The sequence below is a fragment of the Muntiacus reevesi genome, chromosome 3 (genome assembly GCF_963930625.1).
Source record: "Muntiacus reevesi chromosome 3, mMunRee1.1, whole genome shotgun sequence".
NCBI classification, from domain to species: Eukaryota; Metazoa; Chordata; class Mammalia; order Artiodactyla; family Cervidae; genus Muntiacus; species Muntiacus reevesi.
Window position 1 is genome coordinate 53,806,627 of NC_089251.1, and position 25,965 is coordinate 53,832,591.

At 42.7% G+C, this 25,965-nt stretch overlaps 1 protein-coding gene across 1 annotated transcript in view; it reads left to right on the plus strand.

Moving 5' to 3' along the window:
• DNAH6 (dynein axonemal heavy chain 6) overlaps positions 1–25,689 on the plus strand; it is a 266,242-nt gene extending 240,553 nt beyond the window's left edge. The window contains exons 69-77 of the mRNA XM_065927280.1: positions 442–561; positions 1,570–1,691; positions 6,251–6,380; positions 9,947–10,074; positions 15,770–15,955; positions 16,502–16,574; positions 17,609–17,760; positions 21,510–21,732; positions 25,586–25,689. Of these exons, the coding sequence (XP_065783352.1) occupies positions 442–561; positions 1,570–1,691; positions 6,251–6,380; positions 9,947–10,074; positions 15,770–15,955; positions 16,502–16,574; positions 17,609–17,760; positions 21,510–21,732; positions 25,586–25,689 (1,238 nt within the window). The remainder of the gene's footprint in view (positions 1–441; positions 562–1,569; positions 1,692–6,250; positions 6,381–9,946; positions 10,075–15,769; positions 15,956–16,501; positions 16,575–17,608; positions 17,761–21,509; positions 21,733–25,585) is intronic.
• The last annotated feature ends 276 nt before the right edge of the window (positions 25,690–25,965 follow it).

Genomic DNA, 25,965 nt, shown 5'->3' on the forward strand with positions numbered 1-25,965 from the left:
TTTCAATTATTTGGGAAAGGCAAAATAATTGGGGAAAGTACAAATACCTCCTTGGGCTTCTCTGGTGGCTCAATGGTAAAGAATCCACCTGCCAATGCAGGAGACAAGGGTTCCATCCCTGGGTTAGGAAGATCCCTTGGAGGAGAAAATGGCAACCCACCATAGTATTCTTGCCTGGGAAACCTCATGAACAGAGGAGTCTGGCAGGCTACAGTTCAGGTGGGGGTCACAAAAGAGTTGGACACAACTTATCAACTAAACAACAACAACATATGCTAGTCTTCTTTCTGCTTTTTAAAAATTGACTTTTATTATCTTTAGAGATAGATTAGTGGAAAGACACTCAGTGTGCCAAATGTGTAAATAAATAAACCTATTAGAATGTGGGTATGCATATCAATTAAAAACAAACAACGTTTTTAAATGCAAACTCCTTTTCAGGTGAAATTACCTATGGTGGAAGAGTTACGGATACCTGGGACCAAAGATGCCTTCGTACTGTCTTGAAAAGATTTTTTTCTCCTGAAACATTACAAGACGGTTATAAATATTCTGAATCAGGTGAGTGACTTTTCAATACTATGGAAAAAGACCTTTTCCAAGAAGTCATTAACAGCATCCTCAGTTTTCCAACCAGGAGCTGTCTGTGTCCAGTCCTCACCACCTAGACCCCCATATTCACCATCCCCTTTCTTTGTTCCTTTTTCAGCTGCTAAGTCGTGTCTGACTCTTTGCAACCCCAGGGACTGCAGCATGCCAGGCTTCCTTGTCCTTCACTATCTCAAACTCATGAACGTTGAGTCAGTGATGCCACCCAACCATCTCTTTCTCTGTTGCCCCCTTCTCCCCATGCCCTCCATCTTTTCCAGCATCAGAGTCTCTTCCAATGAGTTGGCTCTTTGCATCAGGTGGCCAAAGTATTGTAGCTTCAGCATCAGTCCTTCCAATGAATATTCAGAGTTGATTTCTTTTAGGATTGACTGGTTTGATCTCATTGCTGTGCAAGGGACTCTCAAGAGTCTTCTCCAGCACCGTAGTTCAAAACCACCAATTCTTCCGTCCAATTCTCATGTCCATACGTGACTACTGGAAAAAACATAGCCTTGACTACATGGACCTTTGTTGGCAAAGTGATGTTTCTGCTTTTTAATATGCTGTCCAGGATTGTCAAAGCTTCAGCTTTGGTTGTAAGAGTACAAAGATATCTATTGTGTGATAACCGTTTTTAACTATTTCTGGTCTAAAATAGATTGTACTCTGTCTAAATGTGTTTTCAAAGTTCTATCACTTCAGAGCACACCTTTCAGCAGCACATCCCGGAATTCTCAGAATCTTGGAATGTTCTGCAGCTGACATGTTAGGACACTGATAGATGCTAACGGCCTCCAGAAAATGCGAAGGAATCTAACACAACAATGAAAGCTAGGGGGCTTGCAAAAAAAAATCCCTGTTTCTCCACGATGCAGCTGATAATAGCCACCATCTGAACAGACAGAGAAGCACCAAACTTGGCAGTACTCAAAGGTCATCTATTTAAGACATATTTGCCTTCTGTGTCTTCAATAACAGGTATCTATTTTGCACCCCTGGCTGACAGCCTGCAAGAGTTTAAAGACTACATTGAAAACCTGCCTTTGATAGATGACCCAGAAATATTTGGAATGCATGAAAATGCCAACCTAGTTTACCAGGTATGTGGCCTTTCAACTTAAATGCATATTCATTTTGTGTATATAAACCTGAAACATCCATAATCATCTCACTGCTTGTGTAAATTATAATCTTCTTAAATAAATAAAATAAATGTTCACCTCAGCTTCAGCATTTGGTTCCAATTTAGCCACCTGTTGTCTCTGGATCTTTCATGGAATCCTAAGATAGTTAGGTATCTTCTTGTCACTGTCCACCCCTCACCTTCTAGCCTCTGCCTGGTCCATAATCTATCTGCTAGTCTTCCATAATATGGGGATTTGGATGGTAATCCAGACAGTCCTTTCTCTTTTGCTCTCCTCTCTCCATTCTGGGGATATTTATATCATATTATACAAGGATTTATGGATCCACAGATGAATAGGTTATAAAAGTACAATAGCAAATACCCAAGGCAGATAAATTAAACACTGCTCTTCAAAAGCACAGATCATTGATTTTGCTATTTGCAACAGCAGGTTGGACTTGGAGGGCATTAAGCTGAGTGAAATAAGTCAGACAGAGAGAGAGAAATGTTGTGTGATATCACTTATATGTGGAATCCAAAAAATACAACAAACTTGTGAAGATAACAAAAAAGAAGCAGACTCACAGATATAGAGAACAGACTAGTGGTTACCAGTGAGGAAAGGAAAGGGGGGGTGGGCAAAACAGGAGTAAGAGATTAAGAAGTATAGACTATCATGTATAAAATTAGAAAGCTACAAGGGCATAATGTACAACACAAGGAGGAAATATTTTATGATAACTATAAATAGTGTATAACCTTTAAAAATTGTGAATCATTCTGCTGTACATCTGTAACATATAATATTGTACATCAACTATATCTCAATTTTTTGACTCAATAATTTTTAAAAAATTAATGAAGCGTAATTGATTTACAATGTTAATTTCTTCTGTATAGCAGTGACTTAGTTATACATATATATATACATATATATTATTTTTCATATTCTTTTTCATTATGGTTTGTCACAGGATAGTGAATATAGTTCCCTAGTTATTATATCTTAATTTTTAAAAAATAATCTAAAAATTTAAAAATGAAAGCACAGTTCATCAAGGTCATAGGACCAGATCACTAAAATCATGGCATCTGGTCCCATCACTTCATGGCAAATAGAAGACAAAAAAGTGGAAGCAGTGACAGATTTTATTTTCTTGGACTCCAAAATCACTGCAGACAGTGACTACAGCCATGAAATTAAGACACTTGCTCTTTGGAAGAAAAGTTATGACAAACCTAGACAGCATAGTAAAAAGTAGGACATCACTTTGCCAACAAAGGTCCGTATAGTCAAAGCTATGATTTTCCAGTAGTCATGTATGGATGTGAGAGTTGGACCATAACAAAGACTGAGAATTCATGCTTTTGAATTGTGGTGCCGGGGAAGACTCTTGAGAGTCCCTTGGACTGCAAGGAGATCAAGTCAATTTCAAAGGAAATCAATCCTGGATATTCACTGAAAGGACTAATTCTGAGGCTCCAATACTTTGGCCACCTGATGAGAAGAGCTGACTTACTGGAGAAGACCCTGATGCTGGGAAAGATTGAAGGGAAAAGGATAAGGGAGCGGCAGAGGATGAGATGGTTATATAGTGTCACCAATTCAATGGACACAAATTTGAGCAAACTCTGGGAAATAGTGGAGGACAGAGGAGCCTGGCATGCTACAGGCCATGGGGCTGCAGAATTGGACATAACTTAGCAACAGAATAACAACAACTTGACCACAGCAGTAGGTCCAAAGAGCAAAATGGATAATTTTACTCCCCCAACACCCTCTGATGCCACGCCATTACTTAAGGGTAGTCCAACCTCCTCAGCATGGCACTCAAGACTCCCCCATGACCGGTCCCTTCCATATCCTTCCAGTTTTATTACCTATCATGTTCTGGAATCTTTAGGTGAAGCAAAGCCAAGAAAAGAGGTATGTCCCTGGGGCCCTGGAATACTCTAAATGTTGGAGACCAGATTGGCCTCATGAAGCTGAAGGGAATCACCTTTCTTTGCAATTTAAATTTTGTCTCTACAATAAGAGACAAATTAGAGGGTAAAATCAGCCTAGATTATCAAGGAACATGTACAAAACAACTGTGGGACTTCTCAGTGATCCAAAACCTATGTCATGCTCTCTGCCCTAAAAATTGGTTTGCTGTTCAGTGAAGGGCTTCCCTGGTGGCTCAAATGGTAAAAGAATCTGTCTGCAAGGCGGGAGACTTGGATTCGACTCCTGGGTTGGGAAGATCCCCTGGAGGAGAGCATGGCAGCCCACGGCAGTATTCTTGCCTGGAGAATCCCCATGGACAGAGGAGCCTGGGCTAGAGTCCATGGGGTCGCAAGGAGTTGGGCACAACTGAGCAACTACGCACGGCACATTCAGTGAAGAGTTGGAATATCTTATTTTTCCTGATTCTACTTTCAGGAGGAAAAAGAGGTGGCCAAACCTAGTGTTAATATTCAGTTATCTGACTGTTTGCCCTAGAGTGGGTGGATGTGGAGGTGAGAGAACAGTGTGGAAATGATAGACTTGCTGCATTCAATGAGAAGTCAAGACTTTGGGGAAGAGTAGCGTTCTTGGCAATGTATACCTGTGAATGTAGTTTTTTGTGTTCTCCATCAGTTCTGAATGACTGAGAATGAGAGAATAGGCATGTGGTGAGGCCCCAGGTATATTTTTCTTTCAAGCCTCCCTTCCTTCATTTTTCTGGCACAGTATGCACCTGATTCCTACCTCTTTCCTTTGGGACAGCTTCCACTTCCTCATTCTATTAGATTCTGGTAAAACCTCCAACCACTCTTTGCCTTCACAGAGGTGGGCATGTGACCCAGGCATCACAGCATCACCCAGCTACTGGACCTGGTCCAAGGAGCAGGTCCATAGCCCATGCTAGGAGAATGAGAGTCCTTTCCTGAGACAAGATATATAGATGCTGGACTGGGAGAGGGCTGTCTTTCCTCTGGGATGACTGACTAAGATGCCACATGTCTGCAGCATTCTGTGCTCTTACCCTGATACCCTGACCCCTTCTCCCTACCACATGAAGAAGCTCATCTGCCACAGGAAAGACTGAGAGAAACAACCATACATGAACAGGAGAGAGAATGCTAGATCCATCCATGCCTGAAACCCACATGACTTGAGTTCTCTTCTTCCCAGCTATATATGCCAACATATCCCTTCTTTTTGCTTTAGGTTAGATAATTCTGTATCATCAATAGAGTCTTAATGCAAAAAATATGAATGATTCCTTCCTCAGCTCAGCAAACTACACTTACAAAGGTGCATACTAGAGACCAGTAAAGAAAACTGGGCCTGGCTGTTCTAAATGTTTCAAGGCTTTTGACTAACCAGGAAGTCAAGAACTAAAACAGTGTATGTGCTTATTTATGTCGGACACTTTGTGGCCCCATGGACTGTAGCTGACCAGGCTTTTCTGTCCATGGAATTCTCCAGGCAAGAGTACTGGAATGATTTGCTATTTTCTCCTCCAGGGGATCTTCCCAACCTAGGAATTGAACCCACATCTCTTGCATTTTCTGCACTGGCAGGTGGATTCTTTACCACTAGCAACACCTGGGAATCACAAACTAAAATGGAAAAGTCACTATTAAATGGTTGGCACTGAGCAAGGAAATCAAACTATTTAACTTTAGCATTAAGTAAATAACATCACAGTTGTTTAGGACCTAATGAACATGTCAAAAGTAATATCTGAAAGATCTGTCATGTAAAATATAATTTTTACAATCAAGATCTGTAATTCTAGGTTCTGAATTCTTTTCTTGGGTAAGTGAATGATGAGTGTTATGACCAGTATAAAGAAAACCTCTAAGAGATTCCAACAAATATACATGAGAAGATACTATGTTTCTGAATAAAGGAAAAATCTAGAAAAATTAACAATATTAACTGATCTTGGAATAGGAATTTCTAACCATAAAATCAAAGGAAAAATAAATCACATTAGAAAGAGCCAGTGGGGACTTCCCTGGTAGTCAGATGGCTAACTCAGGGGTGGGGCAGGTAAACTAAAGTTATAAATATTTCTTAAAAGCAAAATCATGAATAATTTTTCTTTTTACTTTTCTGTGTTTTGTAAATTTTTAATAATGTTCTATAATACTTTTCTAATTGAGATAACATTATTTGAATAAAAGTATGTTCTAAAACTGAATTCTCATTATTTCTTCCTCACTTTCATAACTGCCTTTTAAAGAATTAACCAAAGATTGTTTAACCATTTTTTATTGTGGTAAAACATGTAAAATTTATCATTTTAACCATTTTTAAAAATATGATTAAATGACAGTTACATTAAAGTGTTCAACCAGAAATATTTAACTGTAACACCATAGATGAAATACTATGCATTTCCAATGAGCACATTTTACCAACTCTGTCTTCAACATAAAAAATTAAAATGTCCTTGGTTTTGGCAACAGCTATTATTTCTGTAATAAACTGTATGTGCTGCAAAATTATATTTTTGAGAATTTGGGTCCTCACTGTTTTGTCTATTCTCACCATTATAGTACAAAGAGACCAACACTTTGATCAACACTATACTTGACGTTCAACCAAGGTCCTCTTCTGGTGGAGAGGGAAAGAGCAACGATGAAATTGTCCAAGAACTTGTTGCTTCTGTCCGGACCAGAGTTCCAGGTAGTAAATAAATGTTGGCTTATGTGGGTAATGGGACTTTTAGGAATAAACTCAGAAAGCTGAGTGATAGGCAGGTGTCCAAATCTGCTTATTATGTAGAAGTTTTTCTTTCTATAGAGAGAGAGCTCTTTCAATGTAGAGGCCTCTATTTATAGATTAGAAGCCTACAGCCCCTTGACATCTCAACAGCCAGAAGCATGAAGAGCAAGTTGGCTTCTAGCCCAATATAACTTTAAACAGACTTTTTTCTGAGTTTCCTAATGTCTCTAGATCTATACTGTCCAAGACAGTAGCCACTAGCCACATGTGGCTACTTAAACTTTAAAATTCATTTCCTGAGTTGCACTAGTCACATTTTAAGTGCTGCCATATTGGACAACGCAGACGGAAAACATTTCCATCATCATAAAATATTCTATTGGACAGCCCTGCTCTAGAATCCATTTCACTTTTTTTCTCCAACAAGAGAAGTGCGTGCATATATGCTAAGTCATTTCAGTCATGTCCGTCTCTTTGCGACCCTATGGACTGTAGCCTGCCAGGCTCCTCTGTCCATGGGATTCTCCAGGCAAGAACACTGGAGTGGGTTGCCATACCCTCCTCCAGGGGATCTTCCTGACTCAGGGATCAAACCTGCATCTCTTATGTCTCCTGCATTGGCAGGCAGGCCCTTTACCACTAAGGCCACCTGGGAAGTGAGAAGTAGAGAAGAATAATTTATTATTTCACTTCATTTTCTGGTGAGTTAAGGAAACTTCCTAAATGATCACAGAGATCCACTTTCACACTTTTCTTAGAGTGACTATAGATTTAGATGCCTTAATCTATTTTTCATGGTTGGAAATGTCATTATAGGAAAAAGATGAGGCAGAGAAAAAAATGAGTGACTATAAAAGTAAACTGTGCTTCTGTCTCTGTTCACAGTAGTCTGATACCAAGTGTATGGGTTACCCGCCTCCCCACATTAGGCAATTCTCCAACTCTCTGGACACCAACTGGATGTCCTACAACTCAGTTATGATGTTAACTATCCAGAGTTGGCACAAATCCCACAGGTTAAGGGCTCAGTCCCATAAGACTGTCCACTCTTTAAATGTCAACTGGAAGTCCTCAGGCTGTGACCTTTATTTCTGACCAGCCAGCCATAGATCAAGGATTCCCACAAACCCCTTCTGGGGTTCAGTAATTTTCTAGACTGGCTCACAAGACTCAGGGAAACAGTTCATTACATTTACCAGATTATTTTAAAAGATATTATAAAGGATAAAGATATGCAACAAGATAAAGAGATACATAAGACAAGGTCCAGAAGAGTCCCAAGGACAGGAGATTTTGTCCCTGCAGAGTCAGGGTGCATGACCCTCCAGGCGCATGGATGTGTTCACCAACCCAGAAACTCTCCAAACTCCTTCAGTTAGGTTTTTATGGAAGCTTCCATACATAGGCATGATTGGTTAAATCATTGGCCTTTAATGAGTAACTCAACCTCCAGCCCCTCCCCTCTCCCAGGAGGTCAGAGAGTAAAGCTAGAGTGTCCAAATCTCTAATCACATGGTTAGTTTGCCTGAGAACCAGTCCCTCATCTTTAGGGTTAGTACTAGAGTCACCTCCTTAACATAAACTCAGGTGTGGTTGAAAAGGGCTTGTTATCAATAATAAAAGATACCCCTTTCACCTTTATCCATCAAGAGCTATTTCAGGAATTGGGGTCAAAAACCAATAATTATATAAAAGATGCTCCTATCACTCTTATCAATGAGAAAATTATAAGAATTTTAGGCACTCTGGCCAGAAGATGGAGACAAAGACCAAAATGCAGATTTCTTATTACATATAGTAGCACACCCAGGTGGTGCAGTGGTCAAGAATCCACCTGCCAGTGCAGAAGACTCGGGTTCAATCAGTAGGTTGGAACGATCCCCTGGAGTAAGAAATGGCAATCCACTCCAGTATTCTTGTGTGAAAAACTCAATTTCAGAGGAGCCTGGTGGGCTACGGTCTGTGGGGTCACAAAGAATTGGCCACAACTGAGCACGCGTGCACGCAATCACATTAAGCTTTACCAATACTCTTGAAGTGAAAGTCGCTCAGTTGTGTCCAACTTTTTGGGACCCCATGGACTGTAACCTCTGTCCATGGAATTCTCCAGGCAAGAATGCTGGAATGGGTAGCCATTCCCTTCTCCAGGGGATCTTCCCGACCCAGGGATCAAACCCAGGTCTCCCGCATTTCAGGCAGATTCTTTACCATTCGAGGCACCAGTGAAGTTCCACCAATACTCTAAAGGCCCTCCCCAAAAAAAGACCTATGTGACCTCAGACGGCAGTTATGTTCCTCCTAAACAGGTCCTCAAAAGAATCTTCTCTTGAGTAGAGAGTTCTATAGATATCAAAGCAACTGAGTTATTTTAGAAAGCATTTTTTAATAAACATGAGATGGAGAACTGGGTAGAAAAAGGGATGAAGATGGATGGATGGATGGGTAGATGAATGAATAGATGAACGGAGAGTAAAGGTTCTTGTTTCATAGAGTTCCATTGACACCTAGGAAGTTTTTCTCTCCATGCTTCATTAAGTTTGTACTTTTGCTGTGAAATGATAAGCAATGCCATCTGTTGAGACTGAGGGGGTAGGGGTACATTTGGCTCAACCGGAGAACTGAGGTTCGGAATAGCCCAAGGGGACAGACAGAAGGAGAAGAGCAGGGGCCTGTAACCACAGCCCTATGGACCCAAGAGCTTGCACTGACCCACACTGCAGCGTGATTTTTCTACAGCAGCCAAAATGAGTAGTTAGAAGGAACTTAATGAACATAGCTCAGAACCACTTGTCTTCTCATGCTTTGCTCAGATATGTCAGGAGAATGCAGGTCCTTCTTTGTTCAGAGCTTATATGAACCCCCACTGGGTGGATTATAGGAAAAGAGAAGAGCACAATTTTTCATCCAGTTTGAACCATGAACTCATTTCAGAATCCAGTCAGCCCCTTTGAACAACAGTAAGATAAACGCCAAGTCTCTCCTCTCTTGGGGGGGTGTCCTGCCCCAACCCTTCCTCTCCTAGATGCCTAGATGCAACATAGAGGGCTTCCCCAGCAGCTCAGCGGTAAAGAATCTGCCTGCAAAGCAGGAGACACAGAGACATGTGTTCAATCCTTGGGTCAGGAAGATGCCCTGGAGAAGGAAATGGCACCCCACTCCAGTAATCTTGCCCAGAAAATCCCATGGACAGAGGAGCCGGGTGGGCTAAAGTTCATGGGGTCACAAAAAGAGTCAGATAAGACCAAGTGACTAGATGCAACATGGGTGTGCAGGGAAGAGTGAGGCTTACATACCCTGTGTACACCAAGGCAGAGGAGATAACTTGAGACCCCTGGCACCTCTGGTCTCAGGGATGTCCCTTGTCTACCATGTAGCACTTGCCCCTGAAGTGTGCACAGCCTGACTCCTGTTCATCCTGGGCCCAGGGACAAGAGAAGTTGGCTTTAAGAAAGCTTAAGATAAGTGCAATGTTATAAGGCGAGAAATCAATGATAATCCATCTGATGAACCTGCCATGTGTATTTCAGAAATTCTGGAGATGGAAAACGCTTCTGAGAGCCTTTTCGTCAAGGATCCTCAAGGACGCCTTAACTCCTTGACCACTGTTCTTGGACAGGAAGTGGACCGGTTTAACAATCTGCTGAAGCTGATACACGTATGAGTGCTCACTGCCATCCTTGCTCTTGGGGATCAAAGCGTTGTGGAGCATGTATATCAATGTGAAGTTTCCATTCCCATCACTTGAACATTTCCATGTGGATGTGCTAACAACCCTTCAAGCCCAACTTGTCTAAACCTTAATTCACCCTCCTCTCACTAGTCTGTGTTCCCTTTCTCTAATAATGGCTTATGACTACAGGGCATTACAAACCCTTCATTATCCTAACTTGCACCCTTAGAATTTGATTGACGCTTTAGGAATTTGAGCAGGGACCTAAGCACTCAATTAAGAGAGATTCAGATTCAGTGTTCCCAGTGTCTGCTTGCATGCTAAGTTGCTTCAGTCCTGTCCTACTCTGTGGGACCCTATGGACTCTAACCTACCAGACTCCTCTGTCCATGAGAATCTCCATGCAAGAACCCTGGAGTAGGTTGCTGTGCCCTCCTCCAGGGAATCTTCCTGACCCAGGGATAGAACCTATGTTTCTTATGTCTAACCTACATATGCAGGAGGGTTCTTTACCACTAGCACCACCTGGGAAGCCCAATGTCTAGTTAGCATTTAATACCATAGTCTTTCTGAAGACTATGAAAACCAAGTTTCTCTAAGTATGGGCCATAAAACACCTGCATTAGGATCCTCTATGCTGTGTGTTCCAAGTATAAATTCCCTGATTCCACTCCAGGCCTACCGAGTGAGGAATCTTGAGTAATTCCTGCAGAGGTGAATTTTAAATGAATACCCCCAGACGATGTCATTGCAACTAAAATTTGAGAATAACTATTTAAACTTTTGCCTTATGCTCAGGAATACTTTCCAAAGGCCCTTGACTTTGTAATGATGACTACAGGACTTCCTGGTTTCTCTGTGCATGACTTTAATAAGGGAAACAGAGACTGACTACTGAGCAGTAACAGGGGAAGTTTTACTGCCAAGCTGGGAACCAAACAGCTGGCACAGGATTAAGGCTCAGTGATAAGACTGGAGAGGACAGCCACGGTAGATTATTTTTTTATGTGAATGAACTTTATTTTTATTTTTGGCTGTGTTGTGTCTTTGTTGCTGCTTATGGGCTTTCTCTAGTTGTAATGCATGGGCTTCTCATCACAACGGCTTCTTTCGTAGAGCATGGGCTCGACATATGGGCTTCAGTAGCTGTGGCACATGGGCTCGGTAGTTTCAGCTCCAGGGCTCTAGAGCACAAGCTCAGTAGTTGTGGCTGACAGGTTTAGTTTCCCTGTGGCATGTGGGATCTTCCCAGACCAGGGATTGAACCCATGTCCTCTGCATTGGTAGGTAGTTTCTTAACCACTGGCCCACCAAGGAAGCACTAGGGTAGATCTTTTAAAGACTAACTATTCCCTATTAGGAAATCAAGTCTCCAAATGTTTCTGATTGTCTGACAAAACCCAGGCTCGTGGGATGGGGGTGAGGGGAAACTAGGTCAGCTGAACATGTGACATCTTCACCTTGCGTCTACTAGGTAAACAGCAGTACCAGAAGGACAACTAGTCAGGTCAGAGCTTATCACCTTTTCAGTTCAGTCACTCAGTCATGTCCAACTCTTTGCAACCCCATGGACTGCAGCACACCAGGCTTCCCTGTCCATCACCAACTCCCGGAGCCCTCTCAAACTTATGTCCATTGAGTCAGTCATGCCATTCAACCATCTCATCCTCTGTCATCCCATTCTCCTCCTGCCTTCAATGTTGACCAGCATCAGGGTCTTTCCCAATAAATCAGTTCTTTACATCAGGTGGTCAAAGTATGGGAGCTTCAGCATTAGTCCTTCCAATGAATATTCAGGACTGAGTTCCTTTAAGATTGACTGATTTGATCTCCTTGCTATCCAAGGACTCCCAAGAGTCTTCTCCAACACCACACTTCAAAAGCATCAATTCTTTGACACTCAGCTTTTGTTATGGTCCAACTCTCACACCCATACATGACTGGAAAAACCATAGGTTTGACTAGACGGATCTTTGTCGGCAAAGTGATGTCTCTGCTTTTTAATGTGCTGTGTAGGTTTGTCATAGCTTTTCTTCCAAGGAGCAAGCATCTTAATTTCATGGCTAAAGTCATTATCTGCAGTGATTTTGGAGCCCAAGAAAATAAAGTCTCTTACTGTTTCCATTGTGCCCCATCTATTTGCCATGAAGTGATGTGACTGGATGCCATGATCTTAGTTTTTTTAATATAAAGTTTTAAGCCAGTTTTTTCACTCTCCTCTTTCACCTTCATCAAGAGGCTCTTTAGTTCCTCTTCACCTTCTGCCATAAGGGTGGTGTCATCTGCGTATCTGAGAGGTTATTGATATTTCTCGCTACAATCTTGATTCTAGCTCGTGCTTCATCCAGTCTGGCATTTCACATGATATACTCTTGCATATAAGTTAAGTAAGCAAGTAAGTAAGCAATCACCTTCTACATTGAATGAATCAGGGTATAGATTAAACTGTTGTGATAAAGATTCCCAAATGCAGTGGCCAAAACAAGATTGGAATTCACTTCTTTCTCTGCGAAGAGCCTAGAGGAAGCCCTGCCTAAGGCAGGTAGTTACTCTTGCTTTGTGAGTTTAATCAGGAATCCCACTGGATGGCTGGCTCTGCCAGCCTCAACGGGTCACTTCCACCTTTGGTACTAAGGTGACTGTTCCAAGTGTTCCCTTTTGCCGGTCACTGAGACAGGGGAAAGAGGGCCAAGGGAGAGCAGCTCCCTCATAAAAATGTCACACAGAAGTGGCATACATCATTTTTTCTTATATCTCTTTAGCCAAAACTTGATCACATCCAGCACTCCAGCAGCAAGTGTTCCTGGGAAATGTAGTCTCTGTGTTGGATTGTTCTGTGCCCAGCTAAAACTAATGTGATTGTTGTTGCTGTTAGTCACTCAGTCATGTCCGACTTTTTTGCAACCCTGTGGACTGTAGCCTGCCAGGCTCCTCTGTCCATGGGATTTCCCAGGCAAGAATACTGGAATGGGCTGCCATTTCCTCCTCCAGGGGATCTTCCCAACCTTGGGACTGAACCCACATCTGCTTGGCAAGCGGATTATTCAAAGGAAGAAGAAGAGATAGATGTTGCTCATCTCTGACCTCTTCCACCTCATGCATGGTCACCCACTTAAGGATGAATGAGTCCAAATGTCACTTCCTCATAAAGTCTTCCTGGAACACCTGTCCTTCCCTCCACCACCAGATGACAGGGCCCCCTTCTCAGGGCTCCATCACCTGAGGTGTCTGTGTCCATCACTGTATTTGTGTACAACATACCACCGTGCTTTGTAATTATTCCTCCATGAGTATGGCTCCCCCAGCAGACAATGAACTTGAAGACAAAAGGATTGGTATTAATACATAATTCATATCTGTTTGGGGGCTTCCCAGGTGACTAAGATGGTAGATAATCTGCCTGCAATGCAACAGACTTAGGTTTGATCCCTGGATTGGGATGATCCCCTGGAGAAGGGAATAGCTACCCACTCTAGTAGTATTCTTCACTGGAGAATTCCATGGACAGAAGAGCCTGATGAACTACAGTCCATGGGGTCACAAAGAGTCAAACACAACTGAGTGACTAACACTTTTCATCTCTGTCTCCCCAGTGCCTGACACAGCCTAAATCTTCCATGAATATTTGAACATGCAAGTGAACTAATGTGGCTCTCAGGAACAAAGTCCCTCCTGGTCAAACAGTAGTGTCCACCACTAATGGAAGAATTCACCTAATAAAAGCAGAAGAAAGAGGAGCCCCGGGAGAAGCAAGCTGCAAGGCAATCAGGAGTCAGAGCTCAGCACTCCCATTAGAGGGAGGGTAGTGGCCACCACAGGGTGCTAGGCTCCCTCATCCTGACCCCTGCCCACTCCTGCCTGGCCCTGACTATGTCGCAGCCTCACCTTCACTTCACCCAGCAAACAGCCAGGCTGCACTGTGGCAGCAACAAGAAAGGCCAAGGGATGGGAGCATCCGGGGCTTTGGGCTGCCATCTTGGTGAGCTCACTGGCCTCCTGATGGTACGGGACCATGAGACCAGGCAGGTCCTGGGAGAGATGAGGTCGCTCAGGGCTGCAAGCTTCTAGATGTAAGGGAGAAAGATCTGAAGTGCATTCTTCTCACTGAACATGACTTCTTGTCAGCCACTGCCTCTGGAAGAACTGGTGGCAATGTGACCTCTGTCTACTTTCCATTGATCTAGACGGCACTGGCAGCCTGGTCCCTCCAGCAATCTGACTCAAGTGTTCTCCAGGCATCTTAGATATGTCTTCTGCTACCTTCTTCCATTTTTGGTGTCTAAGGTCGAGTGGTGTTTTGGCCCTGGCTAAAGGCCCTTTTCCTCTGCTCTGCTGCATATGGTTCCTCAGATCCTAAGGGCATATCTACTTAAAACTCCTCTTTTCCAGCACTGCCTCTTGTGACAAGAGATGGGAAGAGGGGAAAAACTCCATGAAGGAATAGAAGGATGACTAGCCCTGTCTTATTCACATGTCACCTTGTCTCTAGAACTATTTGCATGTGGTCCTAGGACTTGGGCTACCTAAGCGGCACTACTAGTAAAGAACCCACCTGCCAATGCAGGAGATGTAAGAGATGAGGTTTCGATCCCTAGAACAGGACAATCCCCTAGAGGAGGGCATGGCAATCCACTCCAGTATTCTAGCCTGGAGCATCCCATGGACAAGAGGAGCCTGACAGGCTACAGTCCATGGGTTCGCAAAGAATTGGACACTTTCATCAACATAAATTTGCCCTCTAATATCTTCCTGTAATATTTCCCCCATATATGGCAGCAGTTTTCACAAAACTGGAACCCACGAGAGCCATGTACAAATCTATGTTGTTATTGTTTAGTCGCTGAGTCGTGTCTGACTCTTTTGAGATGCCATGGACTATGGCCTGCCAGGCTCCTCTGTCCATGAGATTTCCCAGGCAAGAATACTGGAGTGGGTTGCCATTTCCTTCTCCAAGGGATCTTGCAGACCAGAGATTGAACCCACATCTCCTGCATTGGCTGGCAGATTCTTTACTGCTGAGCCACTGGGAAATCCCTATACAAATCTATACACCCTGCTTTTACCTTTAGCCTGATAGCAGATATTGCTTTGTACTTCCCATGGCTGCTGCTGGCCCAGCGTCTCCCAGGACTGCTGCCAGCCTCTGTCTTTTGTTGAGATGAGGGGATGATAAGGAGTGTATCTTTAAAGAAGTATTTCCAGTATAAGGAAGCTCTCTGGTATCAACTGAAAGATTGGTCTCATCTAAGAATCTCCCCTTCCTGCTATAACTGCTGGGGCTGCAGGCATCCTCTGGGCAGAGTTGGAGGTACTTCCCATGTCCCCAAATCCCGCCGTGGTTCTCAGATCACTAACTGTAAGGCTCATTCTTCCTTCAGCCTGGAGGAGAGCTGGACAGTGGCACTTCTCAAAGTGCTTGGAAGACGTTTCTTCACCTTCCCTTCTCCATCCACTTCACTGTATCATGCTACTAACTGCCTAAGCCATGCCCACTCTGAGGTCTTATACCTCTATGTCACAGGTTGTAAAAACTGCACGAAGATTGGAAGGTCTGACCCAGCAGAGGGTCTGCAGAGAGGACACAAGCCACCAAGCAGGCCCTTCAGCCCAAGGCAACACCTGCCACCATGAACGAGGGTCATTCCCACCTGATAACACCAATCCTTTCTTGTTCTTTCAGACCTCTCTAGATACACTCAACAAAGCCATTGCTGGACTGGTGGTGATGTCTGAGGAAATGGAAAAGGTGTATAACAGTTTCCTCAACAACCAGGTTCCCTCTCTATGGTCCAATACCGCCTACCCATCCCTGAAACCACTAGGATCTTGGGTCAAAGACCTTATTCTGAGGACTGCATTTGTGGACGTATGAAAATTTACTTCTTTGGGGTCTGATCAATCTGATGACATGGTTGGCCCTGGGGTCCTTAGGAAGCCCTCACTAACTGAAATACTGACAACCACTGAGGGATCATCTGAATCCAAAGAAACAGAAACTTCTGGAATAGCATCACTTTTAAAATCTTGCACTGATTATAGTATAGTTTGCCCTGTGCCCTTATCCCCACTTTTCATTTTAATTCCAGGCCATCCTTGGGTTTTAGATCTTATTCATAGAATCCCCATCATGAGGTACAGAACCAATCTGACATGGGTCCAAGTGGCCAAGCGTGACCTTGCTGTTATCTCCCTCTTCTAGAACCTCCGTAATAACCAGGTTCTGGGTTTATGGTCAGCCTGGTAGGTGAGGAAGGGGGACAGGGCAGGCAGTAAGAATGGGGCCAGTGATAACTCAGGGATTGGTTTAGATTCTGCCTCCTAAGAGACCCTCTGAAATATAACTCTGCTTTAAATGACAGTTGCTATCTCAGGCCAAAAAAAAGTACATTATAGTATAATGTTTCTCCTTTAGCTGTGGCTCAAAAGAGGACAGCCCAAGTCCTTCTGGATCTCCGGTTTCTTCTTCCCTCAAGGATTTCTAACAGGTATCACTGCTTTCCCTAGAAAAATCCCCCTAGGAAAAAATCAATAAGTGTGTGATGAGTCATGCTGGGTTTCTGGGAACTGGGAAAATGGCATGACTGCTGATGGCCTAAACCAAGGGGAATTGATTATACGGCACCCAACAAGGCCCTGCTCTTCCTCGCTTGCAGAGGAAAAGGATGGCAGAAATAGCAGGTGTTCCCCCAACAACTTAATCCCCGCTGCTCTCAGTTTACAAGTCTAAATGCTGCTTCCCTGAGAACACACACAGCTGCCCCAAGTCCCCAAGGGACCCATGCTCCAATATCTTTGGTTCCAACTCTGAGAAGCGTCCTTCTCTCTAAAAAAGTCCTTTTGGTGCTCCTCCAGTGGTCCTCAGGGATTCTGGTCAGAGAGCCCCAGAGGGCATTAAAGCCTCTGGGCTCCTAGATGCTAATTTTGTTGTTGTTTAGTCTGCAAGTCCTGTCGAAATTTTTATGACCGATGGACTATAGCCCTCCAGGCACCTCTGTTCATGGGATTTCCCAGGCAAGAAGTACTGGAGTGGGTTGCCATTTCCTTCTCCAGGAGATCTGCATGACCAGAGATTGAACTCACATCTCTTGCATCTCCTGCATCTCCGGCATTGGCAGGTGGATTCTTTACTGCTGAGCCACCAGGGAAGCCCTAGATGCTAATTAGTCCAGCTCTTAATCTGTCTCATCCCGAGTCCCTCATACACAGCCCAGAAACAGCCCATACAGGACAAGCTAAGCAAGATGTTAAAGTTGGGAAGATTGGGCTCTGAAACACCCTTGCCAGCTTGTCTCCCCCATTGGCAGAGCAGTACACTTTAGACTTGGCCCTCTCTTTCCCACCAGGCCCAAAATTCATACATGCTTTGACTCCACCCCTCTCAGTAATTCAGAGTAAGATGTTAACGGTTGGGTCTTCTGGATGGAGAGGAAGCTCTTTAATGCTAGAGCATCCTGGTCCAGGCAAGTGGAAGCTGTGTTTGGATAATAGCAACTCAGCTTTCTGGCTTTCGTATTTACAGGAACTCTTCAAAATCATGCTCGCAAATACAATTTGCCTATAGATGAGCTGAGCTTCAAATACAACATGGTTCCTGTCTATCGGGATCAAGCCACAGTCATAGAAGCTGCCAAGACAGTGCAATTTGGACAAGAACTGCCAATGGACACAGAGGTACTGTCCCCCTGACCATTGTTACAGCACAGCAGCTTCTATCTACTGTCATCAGGATCTCGAGCAATCTCCCCTCCCACTTTCCATTTACAGTAGTCGGAGAGGACAGGATAGGTCTACACCTCCAAGCATGCGTGCATGCATCCATACTAAGTCGCTTCAGAAAAAAAAATAATAATAAGTCGCTCCAGTTGTGTCAGACTCTCAAGACAAGCTTCCAATTATCAGAGACTGGATGGCAACCACCTAAATTAGTCTGATCTGTAGAATATATTTTACATCAATACTGCTCATTTCTTTAGTTACTTACAGTAACTTTCTCATTCATGTGGAGGCAATATTTGTTGTCTATCACTAAGTCATCTCCGACTTCGTGCAGCCCTGTGGACTGTAGCCTGCCAGGCTCCTCTGTCCATGGGATTCTCCAGGCAAGAATACTGGAGTGGGTTGCCATTCCCTCCTCCAGGGGATATTCCCAACCCAGGGACTGAGCCCACGTCTCCCACATTGGCAGGCGAATTTGTTACCGCTGAGCCACCAGAGGAGGCAATGTAGCAAGAGGTTGAAAACCAGAGTTTCGGCATCAGGCAGGCCTGGGTAAATTCTGCCTTCCCTCTCCCCAGCTGTGTGCGCTACAGCAATGATTAAAATGTCTGCAGCCAGTGTTCACATTTGCAAAATAGGGCTCGAGCCACCAACTTCAGAGTTGCAGTGCATTGTCAATGAGACTGCAGGTGTCACGTGACCACCATGTAGTCCACTCACAGTATATAACTATTACCAGAAGTTAAACTTATCTGCCTCATTCTCTCAGCTGTCTCCTAGCAGAGCTGATAGGCTAACTTCACATATCATGTAACTGTCACTACATTACATAACCAGTAGTAATGCACTAAGGAAGCAGTTCAGGCTCTTTGCTTACGTGGTTTACTCCCTCTAGAATAGAGATTCTTGAAGTGTGATCCCCAGACCAGCAGCATCACCTGGGCACTTATTGGAAATGAACTTATCTGCAGAACAGAAAACAGACCCACAGATGTAGAAAAGTGGGGAGAAAGAAAAAGTGGGGAGAGGGGAGAAGGGATAAATTAAGAGGTTGGGATTAAGACATATACACTGCTATATGTAAAACAGATAAGCAACAAAGACCTACTGTGTGGCACAGGGAACTATACTCAATGTTTTGTAATGATCTGTAAGGGAAAAGAATCTGAAAAAGAATATATATACAAGTACATGAGGCTTCCTCAATGGCTCAGTGGGTAAAAAATCCGTCTGCAATGCAGGAGACACAGGAGATGCAGGTTTGATCCCTGAGTCAGGAAGATCTCCTGGAGGAGGAAATGGCAACCCACTCCAGTATTCTTGTCTGGAAAATTCCATGAGCCTGGCGGGCTACTGTCCAAAGGATCACAGAGTTGGACAAGACTGAGCAACTAAACACATACATATATACAAGTAGATACACACATGTACATATATATATATATATGTATGTATGTATAACTGAATCGCTGTGCCTGAAACTAACACAACATACTTAATTTTTTTTTTTTAAAGTAAAGTAAATTACAATTTATTTATGGGTCCCAAGGACCCATTCCAGACAGAATCAGAAACTCTGGACTGGGATCCAGAAATCTATACTTTAATAAGTCCTCCAGGGGGTTCTTAGCCCCTCAAGTTTGAGAATCCCTACTCTAGAATATCTCAACCTGGATTGCAGGTTAGAATCATCTTTGGAGCTTTAAAAACATCCTGATGCCCAGACCACATCCAGTTGCATCAGAATCACCCCGATGACATCAGTCATCTACTTGTTAAAGCTCCCTGGGTGCTTCCAGCATACAGCCAGGGCTGAGACTCACTGCTGCTCATCTGAGCTGGCTGCCTCCAATGTGCTGAGATATTAATGGGGCAGGGGAGCCTCCAGAGCACCTGTCCATCCCAGGGGGGCTTATAAATGTCATTTTCTATGTGTGCTATGACATCAAAGATCTGTTCCAGATTGCTTTTGCTAAGCAATCTGGAATGTGTGTTTGCTAGCCAGTCAGTGTAGATGAGATAAGTGACTTTTAGTGAGTTTCCTTAAAATATCATAGTATTAATAGTAATTTCTCCTGGGTAATTTAATCAGTATCCACCCCACTCAGATCTGCTTTATCTAGTCTTTGCTCTGATTAGCAAAAGTGCACAAAAGTAAGATTGTTCCCATATTCATGGATTATTCTACAAAATACTATAATTCCCCATGCCTCTTAATTGCCTGTATCTTAAAATGACAGTGAAAGAGTTTATGTCTTTAAGAACATTTGTTTTAGCCTCAAAATTTTTTTATCTTAAAGTATTAGCATGTAAAAGTAGGGAGGAAATCAATTTAGAAATGCACTCGCTGTTATTTTGAGACCCTTCTCAGCCAGGAGAGTGTCACAGGCCCAGGTCAGGAATAATGAGTCTGCAGAAGGGCAGGACAATACCCACATAAAAGCCTTCATCCAGGCCATCCTGGATGTTGGCCCTGCTCTGTGCCTGGCATGCTCTATCTGCCACATAGGCCAACTGACAGACAGAAGTTCACAGTAACTACTGGTCTCTCTGCCCTCCAGCCGCACCAGTACACACACATCTCCACATGGATCATGTACAATGAGCTACAGTGATGCCTGGGAATCTGCTTTCTGTGGAGACTGCATATTGTATAGTCATCCCATCTCTTGGTCATCCCATCTCTTGGTCCTCCCAGAAAACACAGCAAGAGATTGTTAGACAACTTGAGTTCTGCTACCAACAACGGGGCCATTGTCAGCCCAGTGCGGCCTTGATGCCATTTAGGAAAAGGCACCCCTCTTGGAGGTGTGTGCAGATGACTACTACACACAGCCTGACAAGTACATGGCAAGATGGTTTCAGCCTCTACTCAAGCAAACCTGCACAAGTGTATGTGGCAGCCCCAATAACAGGAAGGCCCACTGCACCACGCTGTACCCATGGGACAAACTACAAGATGCTAGAAAGTAAAGTCCAACCAAAAAGAGCCTATCATCCTTTGATTCACTATAAAACATACCACTTAAAACTACACTGCTTAGTCCTCTGTCTGCAGGCGTGAAGCTCCAATTGTAAAAAGATCTAGGGCCCCAGGACTGGCCAGATTCACTCAGTGCTTGAGGAAGGATACACAGAGCTCATGCCTGGCAGAAACTAGACACTAGTGATGACATCTAACCACAGGACATTGAGGAATAGGGTCTCTGTCTCTGTCTTGTTCTCTCACAAAATTTCTTTTAAAATTTTTTCCATAAGCATTCTGCAAATATTGTCACAGTTATATAATCTATCTTCTGGAAGAGCACTCAGATCTTTGAAAGGCCTTGCTAAAAATAACAGATGATAATCAGCCCTCTTGGCCACTTCCCATGAGAAGGGGAAGATCCTAACATCATGGTATCAGAGACTGAAGCCCATCAGTGGATTTCCCTGGGGTACCATGTACCAGACAGCCTCGTGGAGTGTGAACGAGGAGTGTGAACGTGGAGTGTGAACTCCTCGTGGAGTATGAGATTTGGTGAAAACTGAAAAGCAAATTATTTCACCTTTTGGAGCCTTGGCATTTTCCTCTCTAAGATGTGAGGGATAAGAGAATCTCTAGAATAGTTCTTCGAACTGACTGAGGATGTGGGAATAGGAGGAGGCCCAAGATGGTGACCCCTCCTGCTCTTCTCACCTCTGAACGTCTGCGTATCTTTCAGTTGCCCTCTCCTGAGGATGGCGTTCTTGTCCATGGGATGTTCATGGATGCTTCTCGATGGGATAATAAGGACATGGTGATAGAAGATGCACTGCCTGGACAGATGAATCCAATGCTGCCTGTGGTGCATTTTGAACCACGACAAAATTATGAGCCAAGCCCAACACTCTACCACTCCCCACTTTATAAGACAGGGGCTCGAGCAGGAACCCTCTCAACCACAGGTGAGGACATTCTCATATCAGCATATAAATAATGACTAAATGCAGACTACAACCAAAATCCAAATGCTTTTTTGTAATGTACAAATGGTGGTCTTGGGTCAATTAGCCAGGCTTAAAATAACGCCGCTTATAACATACAAATTTATCAGTGCTGTAAATTCTATTCATATTAATGCTGAGTATAGATTAATATTATAAAACCAATGCTTGTTTCTATTAGTCTGGTGGAGGTAATGAGTTAAAAATAGTTTATTGAGCAACGTCTCCTAATTTCAAAATGATGGACTGAGTAGACACTAAAACATTGTGACTCAGCATAGAAAGAGGTTTTAAAATAAATAAACGAATGCCATGGTACAAAAGGGGAAATCTTAGTAGTCCTGAAACTGAGATACAGCCCTGAAAAAAAGGAACCAGATCTTTAAAAAGCCATTATCAATAGATAAAATGAAAGACTGAATGCAAATAGCTAAAGAGTGAACCAAGAGAATGCACTGCGGAAATCCCTAAAAATACAGCTCAAAGCAATTTTTTTTTAACGTAACACTGTGGAAAGAGTCAAAATTTCCAACATTTATCTAGTAGGTAATCTGGAAAGAGAAAAGAGAGAAAAACGGAAGAGCAATAATATTTGAAAAAGTGGTTGATAATTCCCCAGAACCGAAGAAACACTTGAGTCCTCAGGTTAAGAGAGCTCACAACGTAGAAGAGATCATTTTTTAAAATATACAACAAGCCAATAAACAATCAAATTTTAAAAGAAACCTAGATATATCAAAGTGATACTTATGATTATCAGAAAGAAAATTCTCAAAGAGATAAAATGTATTAATAGGCTGGAAATAAAATTCCAGAAAATGAGAATCAGATTGACTTAAGACGTGTCTCATCATCCACAGTGCACATAAAAAGATAATAGAGACACCTCTGCAAAGTGTTGAAGATAATGACCGTAAACTAGAATGGCAAATGGTAAACTAGAATGGCAAATGCAACCAGATTATCATCTGAAAGGAAAGTTGTAATAACAATTGTCTTGAACATACAAAGTCTCTATATTAATCACTACTGATCCTCTATTTAAAACTCACACACAGAGTTAAATCTTTAATAGTTTGATGATAAAAATGAATTTATAATAACTTGGAACTAAATTTCCAAATGACAGAAATATCATATGGGGGAGCAGGGCAAAAAGAACTAAAACAGTTGTTCTCATTTCAATGGAGGATGTGTAGATACCGGTGATATTTATTTTTCTCAGTTAAAGGATGTCCTCTCAGGGCAAGGTACAGAGTAGAACTAAGGTAGCCACTCATGTCACATGATCTACGACTCACATGACAAGTCTAAAACACACATTATTCAAAGGTATTTTTAAAATTAATATGGTATTTACAAGTTTTTGTAGGGATATATGCTTTATTTATCTTGGATAAATATCTAGGAATGGAATGATGACTCAGGCAGTAGGTATATGTTTAACATTTTAAGATACAGCCAAAATGTTTTCCAAAGTGACCACAGCACTTAACATCCCCACCAGCAGTATATGGGGGTTCTAGATCCTCCAGATCCTCACCACCACTTAGTATGATCTGTCCTTTTAATTTTAGATGATAGATGACAGATAGCTTGATGATAGATAGATAATAGAATATAGTGGTATCGAATTTTCATTTCCCTAATGACTAGTGACAGTAACCATCTTTTCTGGTGCTTATTTATATCTTCTCAGATGAAGTGTCTGTTCCAATCTTTTGTCCATTTTTTAACAGAGTCATTTTTCCTCTTATTTATTATTGGCTAAAATTCCAACAGGAAGTCTGTGGTTTGCAGGAAGAGGCAAAAGTAGTAATTAATATGACAATGCACTGGCACAAGACTCAATGAACAGATCAAATTTGGTACTGGACAGACAGCACAGAAACACACTGTGTATACGGGGAACTTCACATGAAATAGCAGCATCATTTAAAATTGGTCAGGCTCACTGCAATGTTGCGAAGTAATTAGCCTCCAACTAATAAAAATAATTTTAAAAAAATTAAAAAAAGAAAAGAAAATTGGTCAGGAAGAGGGAGATTATTCCATAAATGATCCTGGGACAACTGGTTATGCCAAACTAAGATCCTTATCTCATATCACTATAAAAATTAAATCACAGGTGGACTTAGTCACCATTAAAATTTAAAATGATTAACCTAAATGAAATGATGGCTCTAAATAGTAATTGAGCTTCCCTGGTGGCTCAGTGGTAAAAAAAAAATCCACATGCCAATGAAGGAGAAGAGAAGATCCCCTGGAGAAGGGAATGGCAACCCACTCCAGTATTCTTGCCTGGAGAAGTCCATGGACAGCGGAGCCTGATAGGCTACAGTCCATGGGGTCACAGAGGAGTCAGACGTAATTTGGTGACTAAATAACAAGTAATAATTAGCTTCTCTGGACACTCCTTTCAAAGAATGACAACCAGACACAAGGCGTTTCCTGATGGCAGTGCACACCACTTAGGAAGTATTCTTGCCAAAAAACCTCAACCCTCAATATGATAACGCCTCTAGATCTAACCACTCTTACAGGGATAGGGAAACATGTGTAAAATCACCAAAGGGACACTGTCAGCAAAAGCCAGACTCCAGGAAACCTTATGGGACAAACAGCCTGGTTGTTCCAACAAATATATTACAAAGGAGTGGCAAAAGAAACAGAGGGAAACTACCAATCAAAAGAGATCCAAGAGACACATCACTGTTGCAAGATGCGGACCTTATTTGTATCTCAAATCAAACAAATGGTTACTATACATATATCTACTGTAATATTGCTATAAAAATGTTACTCAACCCACTACAATATTGTAAAGTAATTAGCCTCAAACTAATAAAAATAAATGAAAAAAAAAAATGTTACTCAAGCACTCACCAAGGCACATGCAGGGAATGACATACAAAGATAAGGAGAGGGGAGATGTAGGCATTATCTGCTGGGGACACCCCCAGTTTTCCCAACTTCCAGGCAGATGAAGTTTGCTGTGAATGCCAGAAATAGCAGCTCCCATCTTGAGGGCAAGGCTCTCTTCTTCTCATCCTGGTCTTCGTCCCCTCACACAGGCCCATGATGAAGAAACTGCAAAACTGATCTCTTACTTCAGATGTCTCAGAGCTGAGGACAAACTACCTGTGACTCAGGAACCCAGTGCCTACCTGGGTGGAACAAAGTGTAGATGGATGGATGGAGACAAGCAGATGGACAAATGGATGGGTGAATGGAGAAATGGATGGCTGGCTGGAGGGAGACAAGCATATGGACAAGTAGATGGATAGATGGATGGATGGATGGACAGACAAGCAGATGGACAAATGGATGGCTGGATGGATAGATGGATGGATGGATGGATGGACAAACAGAAGGATAGATGAATGGATGGATGGATGGATGGAAGGATGAATGGAAAAGCAGATGGACAAATGGATGATGGATGGACAGACAAGCCGATGGACAGACAAGCAGACGGACAAATGGATGGATGCCTAACCGACCAACCAAATCCCCTGAGTCTCACTAAAAGCTCAGGCCTCAATCTCCTAATGCAATGCTCGGAGACAGACTGCAGGGAGATTGAAACATAATTTTCTAAGGTTATACAAGGTCTAAACTGGATAGGTCCTAAAGGATCATTTGTTCTAACATCTTCATTTTATGGAGCATAAAACTGAACTCCACAGAGAATTGTTGCCTCTTTAGAGGCACAGACAGGTCTGGAACCCAGATGTCTTGACTCCTGGTACCATGATTTTTATATTATGGGGTTGTTCTTTAACAACACTTTCTTCCTTGTATCCTTTACTAGGTCATTCAACCAACTTTGTGGTGACCGTCCTCTTACCTTCCAAGAGGTCCAAAGATTACTGGATTGCCAAAGGATCGGCTTTACTCTGCCAGCTAAATGAGTGAAAACATGCCACCTCTGTGCTGAAAGAGAACCAGACCAGAGGTCTTTCCCTAATGGGGAGAAAATTCTGCATAACTTACAAATAAGCAAAAGAAGTTTACTTGTGATCTGGCGTAAACGTAGCAAGTGTGGCTTTTATTTCTTTTATAACCTAGAATAAAGTGTTTGAGTTCTTTCTTTCTGCTGGTAATTTAAACTCTGATGTAAAAGCAGTGGGTTTAACCCTCACATCTTAAGCCTACTCCCCCTCCCCCATGTGAGAGGCAGCTTCCCATTTG